This window comes from Bufo bufo, chromosome 4 (assembly GCF_905171765.1).
Source record: "Bufo bufo chromosome 4, aBufBuf1.1, whole genome shotgun sequence".
Taxonomy (NCBI): Eukaryota; Metazoa; Chordata; class Amphibia; order Anura; family Bufonidae; genus Bufo; species Bufo bufo.
Genome location: NC_053392.1, coordinates 503957939 through 503980635, shown reverse-complemented (window position 1 = coordinate 503980635; position 22697 = coordinate 503957939). Strand labels below are relative to the sequence as shown.

At 42.8% G+C, this 22697-nt stretch overlaps 1 protein-coding gene across 5 annotated transcripts in view; it reads right to left on the bottom strand.

Moving 5' to 3' along the window:
- Positions 1–22697, bottom strand: part of NINL (ninein like) — a 146433-nt gene that overhangs the window by 32256 nt on the left and 91480 nt on the right. For all 5 annotated transcript variants that reach the window (XM_040429642.1, XM_040429641.1, XM_040429645.1 and 2 more), the window contains 5 exons: positions 21941–22027; positions 10348–10498; positions 10193–10258; positions 8783–8886; positions 1647–1993 (listed from right to left, as the gene is read on the bottom strand). In XM_040429642.1, coding sequence (XP_040285576.1) covers positions 1647–1993; positions 8783–8886; positions 10193–10258; positions 10348–10498; positions 21941–22027 — 755 coding nt within the window. The remainder of the gene's footprint in view (positions 1–1646; positions 1994–8782; positions 8887–10192; positions 10259–10347; positions 10499–21940; positions 22028–22697) is intronic.

Here is a 22697-nt window from a genome sequence, read left to right as displayed (position 1 = left end):
TGATCTCTAAGGCTAGGTCTACATGACAACATGTGTCGCGCGACGCACAACTACACTGCAACATTTTTTATAATGGTAGTCTATGGTGTCGCAGAAAAATCCATCTTGAATGTTTTTTTTTGCGACTGTCGTGTCACAGTCGCAGCATGTCGCAGTGCAACACCATAGACTACCATTATAAAAATTGTCGTGTGACATGGGTGCGACAAAATGTCACGCGACAAAAGTCGTCGTGTAGACCTAGCCTAACCTCTTAAACACTCATTACAGCTCAATTCTTATCTTAAAGATAAGAATGTAGCTTAATTAAGTGTTTATGACCTTTTAGTAATTTAGAGGTAAGGGTTATTAGATGACCGAAGTGAAAGTACGATTCACACAGCTAGACAGTTAACCTTTTGTGACAGAACGGCTGAATATTTTTAATAAAGACCAACTGGGAAAAATATTTTTGCCCAAAAAGAGTAAAATGCAATCATAACAAAAATTGCCCCCGAAGGTGTACACGGCCTTTAAATCTCCCTAGTGTACCTCCATTATCTGGAGTATTGCATTACAGATGCTATTTTGACTGTAATCTTGGGGTAATTAAATCAGGATTAACAGGAATAGACATAACAGTACAAAGGGAGCATATAACACAGAAAAGCACAACACTGAGGCGCAGTCAAAGCCTCAGATCTTAGTCATTTAGTAGCGAAGAGACAGCAGCATATTGTCCATGCAGAGAGGCATAGCAGCAGGTTCCTCCTCCGACGTCCCAACCAGAGGTGCATCGGGCCAGGACATCAGAGGAAGAGCCCGCAGCCAGTCGGCTGTCATGTGACCCCCAGCCAGGATTGCGTAATCAGCGGACCAACAAAAGGGTAAGTACTGCTCAGAGTATATTCTCTGCACAGGATAGCTGAAAGACCCATTTTAGGTGCAGGCCCAGAGAACACCTTTAATCTATCCTGCCAGATTGTTTGGGGATGTAAACAGTCCTTTCAGCAACGAAGAGCGGGATGGGGGGGGGGGGGGGGCAAACAAATCAACGAGCAATGCAAGGAAACGGAAGCAAAGATATTAGCAAACATAAAATATGTTTAATAGTAACGTGGACCTGATAAGTAAAAAAATATGACACCTCCAGCCAAAAATAGGGTGTATTTTTGATAGCATAGCTAGACTGTATCTTGATAAAACCTGTGACAATTGTGACCAGTGGTAAGGCACAGCAGAGTCCTCCTGGCACAGTGGCCTGGACTACCTCCTCTGACAGTAGAACAGCTATGCGTTTGTGAAAGGTGAAACCTTCTGATACATTAAGTGCAGTTTAAGTGGTTATTTACATACAGCCCTGCATGCACATAAACATATATAAAAGGCAAGGAAACTAATACAAAAAGGAAAAGGACACAAAGTCATGCATAAAAAGCAGCATTCCTACAGGAAAATAATAGTGCCTTATAGAGCAGTCCAGCTGCAAACAGTACAGGGAAGCAGAAGACAAGATGGTCCCAGCAAGCATTTACAGCCGGCAGAAAGAAGGCTAGGTGACACCAGCAAGTCAAAGGTTGGAAGCCATTGGACAATTGCAATCAGACAAGTCCTAAGACTAATGTGTCTATTCTAGAATACCATAGAGTAAATATGTGATATCAGACCTCACTGAATGCAGTTCATGCTGCTGTGTCCTCCTCAGATCCTCCTCTAGCTGGTCCTTTTCTTTGGTCAGCCTTTGGGCCAGAGACGAAATTTCTTTGGCATAATACTCTTCCATTGCAGCTCTCTCCTTTTCAAACTTTTTCTCCATTTCTTGGATGTGGCCAGATTTGGGGAGTTGTTCTCTCAAGCTGTCTATGACCTCTTGATACTTCACATTGAGTTCCTCAAGGTCTGCTTTCTGCTCCTCCAGCTCACTGATTTCTAATTTGAAGTTCTGCTCAGTGTCTTTTCTCTCTTTTTCAAAGTTTGTTTTCATTAGTTCAAGCTCCCGTTCATAATAGATGACCTGGAAGAGGGAAATCATGTCTTAAAAACACTAGCAGCAGTAAAACAAAACTATAGTTAACATGTTTTTGTTGTGTATCAGGCATGGTCTAGAGAAGTTTGACCAACATTGAAAATAACACCGATCAACCATAACACTACAACCACTGATGGGTCAAGTGAGTAACATTGATTATTTAATGACAGTGACTTCTGTTAACGATGGGTTATATTAGGGCTGTTTCACACGAGCGAGTCCATTGTGGGAATCACATTCCATGTGTGAGCGTGATCCTCCATTCTGGACTTGAAGGAGCGCATGATGATATGGTTTATGTCACTATGATCCTACAGAAGAAAGGTCATGCAGGGGCACACAGCATTATAAATCATGATAATGCTGTGTGCTCCTGCAAGTCCAGAACGGAGGATCCTGCTGGACTTGCACATGTGAAACAGCCCTTAGGCAGCAAGTGAATAGTCCGTTCTTGAAGTTGATGTGTTGGAAGCAGGAAAATGGGCAAGGGTAAGGATCTTAGCGACTCTGACAAGTCCAAGCGGTTTTGGGGCAGGATAGGGGAAACTGGTGATCTTGTTAAAACTTAACTTTTAATTAATGCAAAGATAGAAAAAGATCCCCAAATTTAAACGCACAAAAAATAGTGCCTTACCTTAACGCTACTTGGCCCTGTTGTGCCCTAGTGCAGCTGATCCCTACATGCATGTTTCATGTAACAATCATCAGGGGAACTGTTGTGCAATCGAGCAGGGCATAAATCACAGGACATGTTAGTTCAAATGATTCAAATATTTACACTGAGGATATTCAAGTGTGACACAATGAGGACACTTATAAATGGTAAACCCATAATGTAGGTTCAATTTAGGTATCAGGGCTGAAACAGGCCTAAGAAGATGGGGCCATATATCTTACAGGGCGATCTGCTGGTGTACAGCTCCCTGTTGTACAGCGTGCCGCGATATGTCCTGAGGCTATGATGTGCCTACCTGAGGACGCTCGCCCGCGCTGTTTTGAATCCATCCAAACCTCAGAATGAGTTACAATTAAACCATCTGACAAGGGTGGGAATATTGTCATTATGAATACTGAGGAATACTGCAGAATGTTTCGACAACTCTTGATTGATAAACAAACTTATGGCATACTCACCACAAACCCTACTGTCCCTTACCTGGTAGAATTGCACGATATCCTGCTAGAGGCGAAAACTAGTCGGATTATTTCAGAGACAGAATTTTATTTTTTATATCCAAAATTTCCAATGGCCGCCACCTTCTACGGGTTACCCAAAATCCATAAAGGCACGAATACCTTAAAAGGACGACCTATCATCTCAGGAGTGGGGAGTATCTTACAGAATTTGGGCAAATACATCGATAGTATACTTGTACCATTTGCGATATCCCTGCCCTCATACATTCGTGACAGTATGGATCTCCACAAAAGGATAGATGGTATTACATTGGATCACCAATCTATCCTTGCAAGTATTGATGTGGAGGCGCTCTACTCGTCCATTCCGCATGAAGCAGGCCTCCGGGTAGTGAGCTACTATCTAAGCATGAGGGGAAGACAATTCAGGGAACATAACCATTTTCTCCTGAAACTTTTGAGATACATCCTCACCCACAACTTTTTTCTTTTTGATGGCAAGTGGTACCACCAGCTCAGGGGCACCGCAATGGGATGTTCCTGTGCACCATCCTATGCAAATTTGCTCCTAGGCTGGTGGGAAGCAACTACTGTATTCAGCGATGGGATGTCGTCATGTACCGGACCCATTTCAATGTGGACCGGGTACATTGATGACATCGTCATCATATGGAACGCGACAGAACTGGACTTTTCAACATTTGTTGAAAGGCTCAACATTAATGACTTTAGGACGACGTTTCACGTATGAGACACATAAGAACACTCTCCCGTTCCTGGATATTTTAATTTCAAAAAAGGGTTCTAACTAACTACTAGTATCTATCGGAAACCTACTTCCACAAATTTGGTACTACACTGGAACAGTGGCCACCCTCTACCTCTGATTCGAGGAATTCCATGTGGCCAATATTTGCGCATGAGACGCAACTGTTCTGACAAATCCGAATTTGTGAAACAGGCCGCTATCCTTAGGAGTAGATTTCTCTCCAGGGGATATCCTGATTGAGTTTTAAGACCGGCCTATCAGGCTGCGCTCTCAGTAACATGTGATGAACTACTGGTACCTAAAATTAAACCTCAAACGGAGCAAAAAATCCGACTGATAGGTACTTTTGATGAGGCAGCCAACCAAGTCAGAAACATCTTACAGAAACACTTGTCAATACTTTTAATGGATCCAGATATTAAGGATAAGATCCATAATTATCCACAGATAACATTTAGGAGGGGGAACAGCCTCAAGGACTTACTGGTGCATAGCCACTACAATCCATCACCCAGGGGGAGTACATGGCTGGATCGCAGGCCCTTGGGCTGTTTTAGATGTAATGGGTGTGTTGCCTGTGGCACTATGCAGACAGGCAAGGCGTTCACGAGTGTCAATCTACAGAGGTCCTTTACAATCAAGGACTTTGTCAACTGCAGAACGCGAGGCGTTATCTATAAACTAACAAGTAATTGTCCTATGGAATACATAGGAAAAACAAAGAACTACGTAGACGGATAGGGGAACACCTGGGGGACATCTCCAATCAGAGAGACACAGCGGTGTCCCACCATATGCAAGAGTTTCATCATGGGGACCCCCAGAGCTTTAGGGCCATGGGCATCGAGGTCCCCCCCCCCCCCGATTCGGGGAGGAAACTGGGACCGCGTACTACTCCAACATGAGACCCGATGGATCCATATTTTACGCACTGTAGCTCCCCTAGGTTTAAATGAACAACTCTGCTATAGTCGTTTATTATTTATTTATTATATTTATTTAATTATACTGCGTTACTATGAATACATACATCTTAAGTAATGATCCTTACAGGCATAGAATCTCCCTTTCTAATGCCTGGTACAGTGCCTCATTGGAATAAACTCGATAATGGGGCAGATCCTATATACCTCCGTTTAAGTATGTCCCTGTATGTGGGCCTTTGTAATCAGTAAACCTTTATATTTTCTTATTATTTTGCCACAAAATGCCTAATCTGTTGAGCGCTGCTTTAAGGTTATGGCAGCGCTGCTCTAGTGATGGTTGCTATAAACAATCCCGGGTGTATGGCAACAGCGTTCACCTTAGCCAATGGAGTACATGCGTCTGGGGCTGCTGACACACTCCACTGGCGTCCGCAAATGACGTATGCCCGTTCGGCTGGGCCTTAATTGCAAGATTTAGTCCTGGAAGGGCTAAGATCCACAGCACGGACTGCGCATGCGCGAGTGCGTGACCCGCCCCCCTTACGTCACCACGCTGCGCTCCAGGCCTCATTCTGAGGTTTGGATGGATTCAAAACAGCGCGGGCGAGCGTCCTCAGGTAGGCAAATCATAGCCTCAGGACATATCGCGGCACGCTGTATAACAGGGAGCTGTACACCAGCAGATCGCCCTGTTAGATATATGGTCCCATCTTCTTAGGCCTGTTTCAGCCCTAAAACTTTAATGGAACCTACATTATGGGTTTACCATTTATAAGTGTCCTCATTGTGTCACACTTGAATATCCTCAGTGTGAATATTTGAATCATTTCAACTAACATTTCCTGTGATTTATGCCCTGCTCGATTGCACAACAGTTCCCCTGATGATTGTTACATGAAACATGCATGTAGGGATCAGTTGCACTAGGGCACAACAGGGCCAAGTAGCGTCAGGGTAAGGTTCCGGACTGGGTCGTTCTTTTTAGGACGGGTGCTCCGTGGTTAGGACGCCAGGGACAAGTTAGTATCCCTATCCTAGGATGTAATTGGGACTTAGAGCCCACCATCATCTACGTCTGGTTCCTCCAAAAGAAAAACAATTTTCTCTTTCAGCAAGACCATCATCTTCTGAATATCTGTAAAGACCGGAAGATACCTGGGTCACGGTAGGACAACCGGTTAATCTCTCAGGTGCCGCCGCGCACTTATTACTCATTGTGTAAATGTGCACTATTTTTTGTTTGTTTACATTTAGGGATCTTTTTCTATCTTTGCATTAATTAAAAGTTACGTTTTAACAAGATCACCATTTCAACCTTCCTTTGTATTTGACCAATATTGGTGACCTATAACTCCAGATTATCTAGAAGCCTTTTTCCAGGATAGGGGAAACTACACAAAATTAGGCAGGCATTTTTAAATGTTAAAACTGATCAGTGCATATTCTAAGGTGATCAACCAATGCCTGTTTGAAGTCTGGAGAGGACTTATGGCATCACTGGCATAGGAAGCGGCTGCAGTGTTCACTAGAGTGCCGCTGCCTCTTCAACAGCTGATTGTCGGGGATGTCAGGAGTCATAACCCCACTGATCTGTTGCTGATTAACTATTCTAAGGCTAGCTCATCAATATTGTATGCCCAGAAAACTCTAAGACTATGTGATGCAAAATTTACAGCTATGTATCAAAGCTTAGACTGTCACAGAGATACACCGTATTTTTCGCCCCATAAGACGCACTTTTTCCCCCAAAGTGGGGGGAAAATGTCCCAGCGTCTTATGGGGTGAATACTAATGAGCACTTCTATTATGGAAGCGCTCATTAGTACTAGAGGACCAGGAAGCGGTGAAGGGTCTGTACTCAGCGCTTCCTGGTCCTCTGTTGTCGGCTGTGCTGTGGCTGCGCACAGAGTGAGGGCGCTGGGCGTTTCAGGTCACAGCACAGCCGATGATAGGAGGAAGAAGATTGCTGGCGTTGAGGAGCGGCGGTGTCCGGAGCAGGAGAGGCAAGTGTTTTTTTTATTTTATGTGATATGAAGCATGGGGGCTGATGATGAGCCGTGGGAGGCTGATGAGAGCCATGAGGGCTGATGATAAGAGGCATGGGGGCTGATCAGAGGTCCTATTTATTTTGGGGCTCTTATCTGAGGTCTGATTGGGGGTCATTCACATTGGGGTCTGAGCTAAGGGTCTGATTGAGGGTCTTATTAACATTGGAGGTCTGATTGGGGCTGTGAGCTATGGTCTGATTAACATTGGCAGTCTGATTGGTGGTCTGACCTGAGGTCTTATGAAAAATATATTTTTCTTATTGTCCCCCTCTAAAACCTAGATGTGTCTTATAGGGGGAAAAAATACGGTATTAATAAATAAATCCGCACAGAAATTTGGAACTAAAAATGAAATGGTTGTAACAGGTGGAAATTCATTTTATGGAATAGCATAAATAGCATACGTCAAATAGAACAGCAAACATCAGCTAAAAACAAATCTGATAATTTGCAGGGATGTGGAGATTTTTTAGTCTAAAGTCAAATTAAATAACATAGGGGGGGAATTTATCAAAACTATTGCTAAAGAAAACGGGCTTAGTTACCCATAGCAACCAATCACAGCACAGCTATAAGTTTTTTAAAAGCACTATTAGAAGAGAAAGCTGTGCTGTGATTGGTTGCTATGGGTAACAACAACATTTTTACACGGTTTCATTAAAAAAAAATTGTAAAGAGAAGACTATTCTGTTAAAGGGGTTTTCTGAGATTTTAATACTGATGACCTATTCTCAGTATAGGTCATCAATATCTGATCCAGTGTTGCCAACCAGAACAGAGTTTTTATTTTTTTCTGGACAACTTTTTTTTTAAAATCACACACAGACAACATTTTTTACGGACAAATTGGAAAATCATAATGAATTATAGAGATAAGTAATACATGTACATAAGCTCAATATACTGATAACACCTCATTACAAGCATTTATCAGTAAAATGTAAAATGATGACATTTAATTTACCACTAAAATAATCTAGGCACAAGCCTCAAAAAAATATAAAAAAATCACGGACACAAATATTATTTTTTTCACGGACACAGGAAAAAAAGTCACCTATTTTTACAGACTGTCCAGAAATTTCTGGACGGTTGCCAACCCTGATCTGATCAGTGGGGGTCCTACACCCGGTACCCCTGCCGATCAATTGTTTGAGAAGGCATCGGCTCTCCTGTGAGCGCCGCAGCCTTCTCTGCGCTAACCAAGCACAGCCGCATACATTGTATTGCATCTATGCTTGATATATCGCACTCTGCCCCACAGAAGAGAATGGGGCTGAGCGCGATACCATGCACAGCTGCTATACAATGTACGGCGTTGTGCTTCATAAGCTGCGAGAAGGCCCCGGTGCTCACAGGAGCAGGAGCGCTGGTGTCTTCTCAAACAGCCGATCGGCGGGGTCCCGGGTGTTGGAGTCCCACCGATCAGATACTGATGGCCCATCCTGAGGATAGGACGTCAGCAGTAAAATTCTGGAAAACCCCTTTAATAATGTTTATAAGGGAAACTGAAAACCCTCCTCATCCCTGTAGATGATTACTGGATTGCTCCTGCTGCAGAAGGGAAGCCATTCTGATCATAGCAGTTCCCTTCTATATTTTAAAGCAGCTCCAAAGTTGAATCTTCACAATAAATGTAAAGAGAGGGCATACAGAGCAAGTAATGAGATTACGGCATCATTCAGGTCATCCATGTTCCGAATCCGGCACTTCTGTTATTTTCTTGTTCTGCTCCCAAAACAACGGATATAAAAAGCAGAGATGTGAACGCCGCTATAACCGGAATTTTTTTTTCTCCAAAAGATCTCACAAACAATTTCAATGCAGTAATCAGTGACATAAAACTGCATTTTTTTCATGGTTTTCAAACTGTATTTCTCTCTCCTGCACTAACCTTAGTTTCAAGTTGTATTTTGAGGTCCTGGATTTCTTGCTGCAGTTCTTTTACTTGATGCTTTGTCAGCTCAACTTCCATGTTCATAGGGGAAGCTGGAAGCTCTAAAATGAAAATATACATCTCTGTACAAATACTATAGATCAAAAATGTCACTTGATTGATGTTATTAAGACTTAATAAAACCATTTTAACAAATATGACAAATAATAGGGGTTTAAAAGGGCTTGTCCAGTGTGGAAACTTCAGCCACTATGGAAGTTCTGATGTCATCAATGAGGGGAACCAGAACAAAAATGCTCATTCACTGACAATAAAGTATACTGGTAACACCACACAGTCATTGGGTATCTCCCAGAGCAGAACAATCTATTTAGTAGAAGGAAAAAGTTTATCAGCGGCTATGGATACCTTCAGGCATTTTTTATGATCGCATTTTACTCAATTTGGGCTAAAAAAATTTTTTTTTCAATTGGTCTTTTTTTAAAAATTCAGCAAGTTTTGAGATATAGGGTTTTAAAATAGCATTTAGCATCTATCTATCACTATGTATTCAGCAATAACTCACCTTGATGTACTCAACACTCTTTTATTCCGATGTACTCAGCGTTATACCTCTCTATCATTATGTATTCAGCATTGGTTTATTTTGATATACTCAGTATTTGTTTGTTACTTTGATGTACTCAGCACTTATTATTTTTTACGTTTAGAGTAGGTCATCTAATAGACCCGCTTCAGGACACCCTACCTAGGTGTCTTTAACATCTGTCTTCAGGACCATTCAAGGGCTTTTAGGAGGTTCCTGTATACGGGATCGCCCTTATCGGGGCGGCTATTCCGTTTTATAGGCAGGGGTTTACAGTATAGGGTGAGGATTAGGGAAAGGCCACGTATCAGACTATCACCACCCTGCCTACAATATTGCCCTATCCCAAATTGTGGAATAGTTATGACCGTTCTGTCTACACTATCTTTGACTCAATAATATATATATTATTTTTTGGTATACTTTGTTTTTGGGTAATTTTAGCGTTTATGAATAAAGGCTACGTTTTAATTGGGGTGGTACTCTGTGAATACTATCCAGAGGATAGGTCATCAGTATAAGTCTCAGAAAACCTCTTTAAGTATGGCTATTACTGTCCCAGGATTCCAGAGTGGTTTGCACTTTCATGGACGGTCACAAGAGTGGAAGTAGGGCAGGGAAATACTGGTCCTCTTGAGCCTAAAAGCATCCACTCGACAGCAGGAGTGTGTGTCAACTAGAAATGCTCTTCTTCTGTCATGATTATGGAGAACAGGGACAAAGCTCTTGAAATGGGTGATGATCTGACCACTGTGACCTCCAGCCTCGTGACACTTCTCTCTCTAGTATGGACAGTCAGGAAACTTGTACTTGTTACTTACCACAGGAACCTGCAGTTGAGGCACTTCTTCTGGGCTTCAAGGATATGCCTTTCTTTGCAGCAGTTTCTGTTGGACACAGTTCTAATAATTTAATACAAATAATAGGCACCACTAAAAGGTATTTTGTATCATTTACATGTATATCACAGACTTACTGTGGCCATCATCAATCTTATCCTTCGCCTTATGGTGCAACAGTTTGTTGTCTTTCATCTTGGCCAATAATCGAGAATATCTGCTCTCACTGAGCTGGGATTGAAGAGTTTCCAATTGCATCTGAAGCTCATCATTCCGGTCCCGCAATTCCTACAGGAGAAAACCCATTAAATAAATATGTCCAGCGGCACTCAGAATATTGTAATAGGCTGCAGATAGGATGCAAAGGTTCCAGTGCTGTATTTATTTTATTGCCTCTTATCACAATATTCTGTATTTATAGAAGGCAGACCGCATTTATGGTGGCTCATGACTTTAGAAGGTCCTGCTGTAATCTGAAAAATTAGGAAAAATTAAACGGAACCTGTCATCAACTTTATGCTGACCTCACTGAGGGCAGCATAAATAGTGACAGAAATGCTGATTTCAGCGGTGTGTTACTCATGAGCTAAAAGTAAGTGGTTGCTGAGAACCAGCATCATAATCCGGGCCTGGAAAAGAGTCAAATCTACCTGAGAAGAGTCCTGGTTATCCATAATCTCCTGCTCTCTCACCCATCTGCTGATGATTGGCAGTTCTCTCCTAGAGAGAAAGGGAGAAAACTAGGTAGAAGACTGTCAGTCATCAGCAGGTGGGCGGGAGAGCAGGTATCCATGAATAACCAGGACTCTTCTCAGGTGGCCGGGACTCTTTTCCAGGCACAGTCTGCAATGATTGTGATGTTGGTTCTCAGCAACCACTTACTTTTCATTTATAAATGACAGACGGCTGAAATCAACTCCCCTGTCTCTACTTTATTCTGCCGTTAGTATGGGTAGCATAAAGTTGATGACAGGTTCTCTTTAAGCCTACAATTCAAAACGTCTTTAATCTCATGTGTACCTCCAGTGATGGCAGGATTCTTGTCTCCTGCCAGAAGTTCAATGGTACAGCCACATAGGTTGGATCTTCGTCTGTCACATTTACTGCACATCCACTGGAGATTTGCCTACTTGTTGCAGAGTCAAATCTGCAGCATAAATTGATAAGCTGCAGATGTACCATCCGCACCACAGGTCAACTACTGCTGCTGGAGATTTTTTTTTTTTACATGGCGTGTCAATGAGATTTGTTCCAATCTCATCCACTTTACTGCTACTCTAAACCACAGGAGAATTCCTGCACGCAAATCTGTAGTGTATAGTATCAGTCCCATGTGGATGTACCATTAATGTGGCAGTGGAAACGCAAGCAGAGAAACTGGACGGTCATGACGTAAAGGCAACCAGATAAACCTGGAAGTGCCTCCTGCAAACCTCTTATTCTAATTCATTATAAGCAGTACATGCTTTGCTGGAGAGGTTTTCAGCAATGTATAGTGTCAGGTAGGCCCAATCTCCCTTCTGGTGGGTGATAAACCCGGACATCACTGATGAGGTATCCTTCCACAGGGGTTTTCTGAGAGGCACACATTGATGGCTTCTAGGCCTTCAATAGCTGACCTGTGTACATGGATTGATCATTGGGGCTCTGGCGGTCGGATGGCCACTGATGACAAAAGCTGAGAATAGCAATGTTGGATTCCTTTTAACTGAAATGTAACTACAAATGCAGTCGGTGGCTATACAAATCAGTAGAGTCAAGGCTCTGACAATTTTTATGAGGAGAAATGCAGATCATTGTTGATAACTGAAGGCATGCATTATTTCAGAGGGCACAGCAGGCGGGTACTTCTGTAAATCGGCATGCGGGAACACGAACAGCAGCAGTCGTCACACGCACTAGGCTCACCTTTACCCTCTAGGTTATCACAGCAGTAACATGGATATATTTAAATAAATAAAAAATAAGAGAAACATAAAATCAAAATAATGTACTTGGCAAAACTACTAAAAGCAATTAGCAACTAGTTAACCACCAGGTAAAATATTTGCACCTTCTACCATCCACATTTTAATCAATTACTTAAATCGGTACTTTCAGCAGACGAATATTAGTTTTCCTACAGGGGCATTTGTGGTGCCCATGAAAAATGTATAGTAGGCGCTAAAATCTATAAAATATTGGCAAATGGAAAAGCAACAGCCAGCCATCCCAGCTTCTTCTCTAGTGCACTTAAAGGGGTTCTCCAGTTTTATAATATTGATAATAGGTCATCAATATCAGATCGGCAGGGAGCAGACTGCGGGCACCCCCATCGATCAGTTGTTTGAAGAGAAAGCAGCGCTGGTACGAGCGCTGCCTTCCCCTCAATGTTTACCTACTCACCATCAACATAGCAGCAGTGAGCAACTGTAATTACAGCTAAGACGTCCCCAGTCCCATTGAAGTGAGTGCGGACAGCAAAGCTGTAATTACACCTGATCACTGCTGCAACGCTGACAGCCAGCAGGTAAACCGTGAAGAAAAGGCAGCGCTTGTACGAGTGCTGCGTTCTCTTTAAACAGCTGATCGGCAGGGGTGCTGGCAGTCAGACTCCTGCCAACCTGATATTGATGACCTAATCTGAGGATAGGTCATCAATATTACAAAAGTGGACAACCCCTTAAAGGGGTTGTCTCATCATGGACAATGGGGGGCATATCGCTAGGATATGCCCCCATTGTCTTATAGGTGCGGGTCCCACTGCTGGGACCCGCACCTATATCGAGAACAGAGCCCCGAAAGTGAAGGAGGGCGCACTGCGCATGCGCAGCAGCCCTCAATTCATTTTCTATAGAGCCGCCGAAAATAGCCGAGTGCTGGCTCGGCTATTTCCTTCGGCCTCATAGAAATGCACGGTACGCTCCCATTAACTTCTATGGGGAGTCGGCTTCGTGGTGGCTGGACCAGAGTACTCCAATCACCACATTGCCAGGCTCCGTTCTCGATATAGGTGCGGGTCCAAGCGGTGGGACCCGCACCTATAAGACAATGGGGGCATATCCTAGCAATATGCCCACATTGTCCATGATGAGACAACCCCTTTAAGGACAGAACAAGCAGAAAAATCATATATGATGAGCTCCAATTTTACAACAGTAGGAATGTTAAATGACGGGAGAGGGAGTACAGGTCACATTTTGGTACTTCTGAAGGGTACAAAATCAATGCAGCCAAATGTCAGATAATGTATCTAGTGAAAGGTTCTCCTCCTTTGGTTCCATCTATGCAAGTGGAAATAGCACATAAGTATATGCTGGAGTCCATCCTCTTTCTAGTCTCTGTTACACCATTAATTCAAAAAGCGATCCAAGAATTAGATGGGCAAATGTTCCACTTTCTTTGTTAGGGAGGGTACATTTACTGAAAATTATGAATTTTGTGAGGCTGTTTTTCCCTCTGCAAACCATCCCACTTCTTCCATCCCACTTTTTCTGAAACACGCTGACCAGAGAAAATTGCAGTTTGCATTTATTTCTTTCCTTTGGTGGAAAAAGAGACACCATTTAGCATATGCTACGTTTTGCCTACAGTAGTGGGAGGGTGCCTTGTATAGAAGGACATAATCTGACAGCGTTATTTCTTCAGGTGAGGGACTGGATCTTAGGCACAGATCTCTTTTCCAATTGGAAAAGGCAGTGACAGCGCCATGGGACCTGAGAGGGTTGTTGCACACAAAATTTGGAGATCTCCCAAGTTGTAAAAAAATAGTCTCATACTGAAAGACAATATAGTCTCTTGGAAAAACAGTACATACAGTACAGACCAAAAGTTTGGACACACCTTCTCATTCAAAGAGTTTTCTTTATTTTCATGACTATGAAGGCATCAAAACTATGAATTAACACATGTGGAAATATATACATAACAAACAAGTGTGAAACAACTGAAAATATGTCATATTCTAGGTTCTTCAAAGTAGCCACCTTTTGCTTTGATTACTGCTTTGCACACTCTTGGCATTCTCTTGATGAGCTTCAAGAGGTAGTCCCCTGAAATGGTCTTCCAACAGTCTTGACAGAGTTCCCAGAGATGCTTAGCACTTGTTGGCCCTTTTGCCTTCACTCTGCGGTCCAGCTCACCCCAAACCATCTCGATTGGGTTCAGGTCCGGTGACTGTGGAGGCCAGGTCATCTGGCGCAGCACCCCATCACTCTCCTTCATGGTCAAATAGCCCTTACTTTCAAAGTTTTCCCAATTTTTCGGCTGACTGACTGACCTTCATTTCTTAAAGTAATGATGGCCACTCGTTTTTCTTTACTTAGCTGCTTTTTTCTTGCCATAATACAAATTCTAACAGTCTATTCAGTAGGACTATCAGCTGTGTATCCACCTGACTTCTCCTCAACGCCACTGATGGTCCCAACCCCATTTATAAGGCAAGAAATCCCACTTATTAAACCTGACAGGGCACACCTGTGAAGTGAAAACCATTTCAGGGGACTACCTCTTGAAGCTCATCAAGAGAATGCCAAGAGTGTGCAAAGCAGTAATCCAAGCAAAAGGTGGCTACTTTGAAGAACCTATAATATGACATATTTTCAGTTGTTTCACACTTGTTTGTTATGTATATAATTCCACGTGTTAATTCATAGTTTTGATGCCTTCAGTGTGAATCTACAATTTTCATAGTCATGAAAATAAAGAAAAAACTCTTTGAATGAGAAGGGGTGTCCAAACTTTTGGTCTGTACTGTACATGGTATACGTTGCTGGCTTTTAACTGTAACTTTATGCTACTCTGGCATCTTCCAGCTTTTCCACAGGCAAGCAAATATCAGATTTAAAAGATGTACTAAAATTGCCAGAATCCAAATCATTATACTGGAACAACATTTAGGGAAAAACTTGATTTGGGTTCTTGTCGTTATTTTCAACATTTGCAGATTACAAAATATTTGTAAATCCAAAATATGGAACTTTGAAGAGTTAGAAAAGGTAGGCAAATGTGATGGCTTCGAAAGAGGATGGACTCGCTCTCAGATATATACAGAAGACTAAGGGATACCATGCATTCCATGGCATTGCCTACAACAGGAGCCCACTTTAGACACATTTAAGATAACACTTCAGCATCTTCTGTTCATAGACAAAACAGACAAAGAATGACGCAAAGAAAGAGACAATGGAAGGTTACTTAAGAAGTGTAAATCATGTATTGGGGACACATTGGACCATGTGGAAACAGAAGATCTTGTGGAGCCTTTCTAGTTCACTACATGGCACAATATGGAAAATCTAAGGGGTACACTATGTAGATTACAAATAACCTAAAGGGGTTATGCCATGAGTGATGAAGTTAGAACCAGCCCTGTACTTCACATGGACCCAGAGATCTCCCCATACATTGCCCCCAGCCTCTAACATAAGATTTGGCTAGTGGCAGTTGAAGGTTTAAACTGTGCATGTGCGACTACCTCAGCGAAGTGGACAAGAAATAAGGAAAAGAACAGCAGGTAGAGCTATACAGACACATTTTATTGAATAACTCACTGCCATTCTGTCCCCACACGCAGGTACAGGCGCTGGGCTTCTTCACTCCTTCCCGCTGCTGCATGCCGTGCTGATAGGCGCAGGCAGCGGGGTTCTTAGCTTTGGTTTGCATTCCTGCCACCAGCATTTCCTTCCTGTGCATTTCGGATGTGTGCGAGCATCTCTCCTCCTTATGTAAGGCAGCCTGCGCACGTCCTCTCTCTTCCCCTGCCTATAGCTGGTCTGCAGGAGGTATTTAAAGGCGCCTACTTCTACAGGAAGGCGTTGGAGCAACTTAGGTTCCTAGTTTGTCTAGTTTCCCGTTTGAGCGTTCTGTTGGTTCGTGTCATTCTGTGTATCAGACTTTGTCCGATTGCTGCCTGCCCTGACCCTGATCTACGTTTATGGACTTTGCCTGACTGCCGCTTGCCCTGACTTCGTACCCTTTATACACTTTCATCTGATCAGCTTCTGGCCTTGCGTCACCTGGAGGTCACATTCTGGTCCCAATTCCCTCATGTTCCAATTCCCCTCTGAGGTAAGACCTGGTACACCCCTCAGGAAAATCTCTCCTCGCCATCAGAGGTATCGTGTGAAGAACGAGGGGTGTGCTCAGACATTGTCCCCAGAGGGAATTGGTCATGTGGGGCAGCGGGTTCTCACCCTCTGGTCATAACATTTTTAATTACATGCAGTTACAAAACTATTCAGATCCAGGTGATGGTTTAGAAAAATGTAGAATATGTTTCATGGCACAAACCCTTTAAGTGGTACCTTTGTTTAATGAGTAGTTTTAGTTTTTTAATGTTCCAAGGGTTGGGGGACGGGGTTAAAGGGGTTTTCCCATCTACTTAATTCAAATTGATTAAATTATATACCCCCCATTAAACTTTTTCCTAAATATAGGTCATAAAAAAAAAAAAAAACTACATTTCTCTTTAAATTCATATAATTATAAATCATTGTTAATCTGCGCTTTCCATGGATACGGCCACCGCTCGCCGGCCGCATCCATTGGCCGCGCTTGCGCAGAACTTTCCCTGGTGATCTAGTGGCTGGCCTCCATTCTATCCGGCAGCGCGCACGTCGCCGGTCGGCCTTGCATGCACTGATCTATTTTCCTTTGAGCAGCGTCTAAAATAGAGCCGCGCATGCGCGGCTCCAACGCAGCACAAAGGAAGATAGTTTAGCGCATGCGCGGCCGCCCGAACAGTTCGTGGGAGGAAGAGAAGAGTCCGGACATCGTTGGAGAGCCAGCAGAGGACCAGGACTTCAGAAGGGGTGAGTATTTTTTTTTTTACATACACCACCAATTCCACCAACAATTGGGGGCTGATGGAGGCACTTGGGGGGGAGGGGCAGATGAGGCACTTGGGGGGCTGATGGAGGCATATGGGGGCTGTATGGGGCTGATTGAGGCATATGGGGGGCTATTTGAGGCAGATGGGGGCTGTATGGGGCTGATTGAGGCATATGGGGGGCTGTTTGAGGCTGATGGGGGGCTGTTTGAGGCTGATGGGGGGGCTGATGGATGTAGCAGAGCTGAATATGCTGCTGTTCAGCCATAGTTTTAGTGGGGAAGGGAATAGACAGATGTAGCAGAGCTGTATATGTGGCGGGTCAGCATCAATGCTGGTGGAAGAGAGAAACAGATGTAGCAGAGCTGTATATGTGTCAGGTCAGCATCAATGCTGGTGGAAGAGAGAAACTGATGTAGTAGAGCTGTATATGTTGCGGGTCAGCATCAATGCTGGTGGAAGAGAGAAACTGATGTAGTAGAGCTGTATATATTGCGGGTCAGCATCAATGCTGGTGGAAGAGAGAAACTGATGTAGCAGAGCCGTATATGTTGCGGGTCAGCATCAATGCTGGTGGAAGAGAGAAACTGATGTAGCAGAGCTGTATATGTTGCGGGTCAGCATCAATGCTGGTGGAAGAGAGAAACTGATGTAGCAGAGCTGTATATGTTGCGGGTCAGCATCAATGCTGGTGGAAGAGAGAAACTGATGTAGCAGAGCTATATATGTTGTAGGTCAGCATCAATGCTGGTGGAAGAGAGAAACTGATGTAGCAGAGCCGAATATGCGGCTGTTCTGACACAGTGCTGGTTGAAGAGATAAACAGACAGATGTAGCAGAGCTGTATATGAAGCTTTTCAGACACAGTGATGTTAGGGGACTAGAGAAGACACCTGTAGCCGAGCTGTATATGCATCTATAAAGATACATAGTGTAAGGTTTATACACAACTGGAGTACAGCTGTAATGGAAACAAATCTGCATCAGTGCTGGTGGGTGGGGGTTGGTCAAGCTTTTGAGCCAATGTATAATATGGAATTATAGTTTTTGATGCACAGAATGGGTTTGTAAAAGATCAGAGATTTTGTGTGTAAAACTGCAGAACAGCCACCTGTTACTGTACACTGAGCTCACTTCACATGGCTCTCTGATGATTCCCCAGCCGGGGGGAGGGGCCTCACAGACACTGCAGGCTGCCAGACTGATGAGTCATACTCGTCACATGAACTAGCAGGCAAGGACTGAGTTCTCAGTGTGATGTCATAAGGAGGTGTGGTCGGCCTTCACTCTAGCTGCCTAAGCCCGCCCAGCCTTAGCTGCAGAAAACCAAGAAGTGAATTCTGCTGTAACTGCAGCTCAGGCTGATTTAGCAAGATGGGAATACCCCTTTAAGGCTGGGGGGAGGGTTTACTATATATAATGCTGTGGAAATGGTCATTAGTGATACAACATTTAACATGAACCTGTTACCATGAAAATGAAGTCCTATCTGCAGGCAGCATGTCATAGAGCACGAGTTTCTGAGCAGCTTGATAAAGCTTGTCATTTATTCATTTAAACTTCTGCTCTTTCTGACCTTAGGAGTCATGTGGGCGGTCCTATCAGTGATTGAGATACCTCAGTATAAGTCATGTGGGCGGTCCTATCAGTGATTGAGATACCTCAGTATAAGTCATGTGGGCGGTCCCATCAGTGATTGACAGATACCTCAGTATAAGTAAGCACACAGGGATAGCTGTCAATCAGTAGGTAGGACCGCCCTCCTTCACATAGAAAGAGCATTAGTTTAAATAAATTATATCTATTCCCATAAAACTACAGTGGGATGCGAAAGTTTGGGCAACCTTGTTAATCGTCATGATTTTCCTGTATAAATCGTTGGTTGTTACGATAAAAAATGTCAGTTAAATATATCATATAGGAGACACACACAGTGATATTTGAGAAGTGAAATGAAGTTTATTGGATTTACAGAAAGTGTGCTATAATTGTTTAAACAAAATTAGGCAGGTGCATACATTTGGGCACTGCTGTCATTTTATTGGTTCCAAAACCTTTAGAACTAATTATTGGAACTCAAATTGGCTTGGTAAGCTCAGTGACCCCTGACCTACATACACAGGTGAATCCAATTATGAGAAAGAGTATTTAAGGGGGTCAATTGTAAGTTTCCCTCCTCTTTTAATTTTCTCTGAAGAGTAGCAACATGGGGGTCTCAAAACAACTCTCAAATGACCTGAAGACAAAGATTGTTCACCATCATAGTTTAGGGGAAGGATACAGAAAGCTGTCTCAGAGATTTCAGCTGTCTGTTTCCACAGTTAGGAACATATTGAGAAAATGGAAGACCACAGGCTCAGTTTAAGTTAAGGCTCGAAGTGGCAGACCAAGAAATATCTCGGATAGACAGAAGCGACGAATGGTGAGAACAGTCAGAGTCAACCCACAGACCAGCACCAAAGACCTACAACATCATCTTGCTACAGATGGAGTCACTGTGCATCGTTCAACCATTCGGCGCACTTTACACAAGGGGATGCTGTATGCGAGAGTGATGCAGAGGAAGCCTTTTCTCCGCCCACAGCACAAAAAGTGCCGCTTTAGGTGGGCTAAAGCACATTTGGACAAGCCAGCTTCATTTTGGAATAAGGTGCTGTGGACTGATGAAACTAAAATTGAGTTATTTGGCCATAACAAGGGGCGTTATGCATGGAGGAAAAAGAACACAGCATTCCAAGAAAAACACCTGCTACCTACAGCAAAATATGAAGTTGGTTCCATCATGCTGTGGGGCTGTGTGGCCAGTGCAGGGACTGGGAATCTTGTCAAAGTTGAGGGACGGATGGATTCCACTCAGTATCAGCAGATTCTGGAGACCAATGTCCAGGAATCAGTGACAAAGCTGAAGCTGCGCCGGGGCTGGATCTTTCAACTAAACAATGACCCTAAACACTGCTCAAAATCCACTAAGGCATTTATGCGGAGGAACAAGTACAACGTTCTGGAATGGCCATCTCAGTCCCCAGACCTGAATATAATTGAAAATCTGTGGTGTGACTTAAAGAGAGCTGTCCATGCTCGGAAGCCATCAAACCTGAATGAACTAAAGATGTTTTGTAAAGAGGAATGGTCCAAAATACCTTCAACCAGAATCCAGACTCTCATTGGAACCTACAGGAAGCGTTTAGAGGCTGTAATTTCTGCAAAAGGAGGATCTACTAAATATTGATTTCATTTCTTTTTTGTGGTGCCCAAATTTATGCAGCTGCCTAATTTTGTTTAAACAATTATAGCACACTTTCTGTAAATCCAATAAACTTCATTTCACTTCTCAAATATCACTGTGTGTCTCCTATATGATATATTTAACTGACATTTTTTATCATAACAACCAACGATTTATACAGGAAAATCATGACGATTAACAAGGTTGCCCAAACTTTCGCATCCCACTGTATATATAAATCCGCTCAGCTCTTCCTGGTCTATAACATGGCCCTCATGTATTTTCATGTTGATAGGTTCCCTTTACAGTAGTGTGAAAAGCAGAATATTCTGTTATTTTTAAATCTATGTATATGATAACTGGCAACGCTTTTATCTCTTGATAATCTTTGCTATAGTGTCATTTTTTTTATTTATTATTACATTTTGAAAATAAAAAGACTGAATGATGCGCACAAATATAAAAACTGATCTACCAATTTACTCAAAATGTCATGGCCTCTTAACTCAGTACAATATGGTGCTCAGACCTGCAAAGAGATGATCAGAGGTATGCAAGGATCTGAGAAGGAAATAGCAATACTGTGTCCCCTCCACGGGACCATGAGTAGAGACTCTGACATTATGCACATGAAAGAGGAGATTGCTACTGATATCTTCTTCAGCTCTGACTCGGACTTCTTTCACACCCAGGGGTTACTTGGGATGTCTGTTCGTAACTTACCTCAGCTTGGTTGCTGGGTTAGGGGTTAGGTTCCTTTTGGGCACCATAGTATAGTATGTAGTATATTCCTATCACTTTCTTCTTTATGGTCACTTTATGTGCTGTCCTTTTTCCTCCTTTTTCTTTTGTTTCAGTAGTGGTGTGTTCCTCTGTTCTGTCTTTTATGTTTTTGTGTCTTTAGATTATTTGTATGTTCTGTTCTTTCTTTTTTTTGTGATTAGTATAATCATACCTTACTTGCCAAACTTTGTACAGTCCTTTTTATGTACAGGTTCATCTTCATGCTATAGATTTCTAATACTAGTCTGTATGGTCTCCACCCAATTATTACTGGACAGGAATAAATCACGAAAAAACCGACCCACAAGGAGCCATAAATGTCACCAAAAAATTGAACCATAATCTTCACGGCGTGAAAATCGAAAAGCTTTATTGATAATATATAATAAATACATACATAATAATAAAAGGCAGCACAAAGGTGGAACACAAAGATGAGGAACAGGACCCAAGGAGGGGCCGAGAGGTCAGCACACCAAAAGACAGGGAAAAGAGTGTAAGATGCTTATTTCTTTCTATCACCAAGTCTTTTTATCCTCATATTTGCCTCCATTGCAGCATTGTTTGGGGCTTATTGTCCAAAGGTGCCTTGGTGTTTTTCATCTTACACTCTTTTCCCTGTCTTTTGGTGTGCTGACCTCTCGGCCCCTCCTTGGGTCCTGTTCCTCATCTTTGTGTTCCACCTTTGTGCTGCCTTTTATTATTATGTATGTATTTATTATATATTATCAATAAAACTTTTCGATTTTCGCGCCGTGAAGGTTATGGTTAAATTTTTTGGTGACATCTGTATGGTCTGTGTATGCAGATTTTACTTTTATTTTGCTAATAAAGTTTTATTAAACCATAAATATGATAATTATTAACTGCACGGAATGATAAAACACACAAAAAATAAATCACCTGTACTCACCCGGCATTGTATTTCATACTGCCTGATGATCTCTGCAAATTTCTCCTCCTGAGTAAATAGCTCTGCGCTTTGAGGATCGGCCAGTCTCTGTTACATAAGCACAGTTATATATTTTACAGGTTTGATATATCTCATTCACAGTACCAAAAGAGATTTATGAAGATGAAAGGGTTTTTCTGGGATTAGAATTTAAATCTGCCGTTCAGATATTTGAAGGGGTCGCAGGGCCCAATGCGTGGGGTAGCCTCTTCGTTATTTACATTGCTCCGTACACCTACACGCTGAACGCCTGAATGGGAAAAGCTACAATACCCAGCATAGCTGCGCGCAGGTGCATGGAGCAATGGAAACCGTGAAAGAGTTGCAGAGCTCACTCGGGGGTCAAGGCCTGTTCAAACAACTACCGTGCTGAGAGTCGAACCCCTACCGATGGGATATTGATGGCCCATCCTTGATAAAAACTATTAAAGGAGTTGTGCTATGAATGGTGTCTGTTCCTCACATGGATCCAGAGATCTCCCAATTATTTTCTACTAGATTTATTTCAAGCTGGCAGCTCAGGGAATGTGTCTTTTCACAGAAGGGCGTGTCCTTTTTGCTGCAGCTCTATCACAGCTTAGGCTACTTTCACACTTGCGGCAGAGTGATCCGGCAAGCAGTTGCGTCGCCAGAACTGCCTGCCGGATACGGCAAAACGTATGCCAACTGATGGCATTTGTAAGATTGATCAGGATCCTGATTAGTCTTAAAAACACTT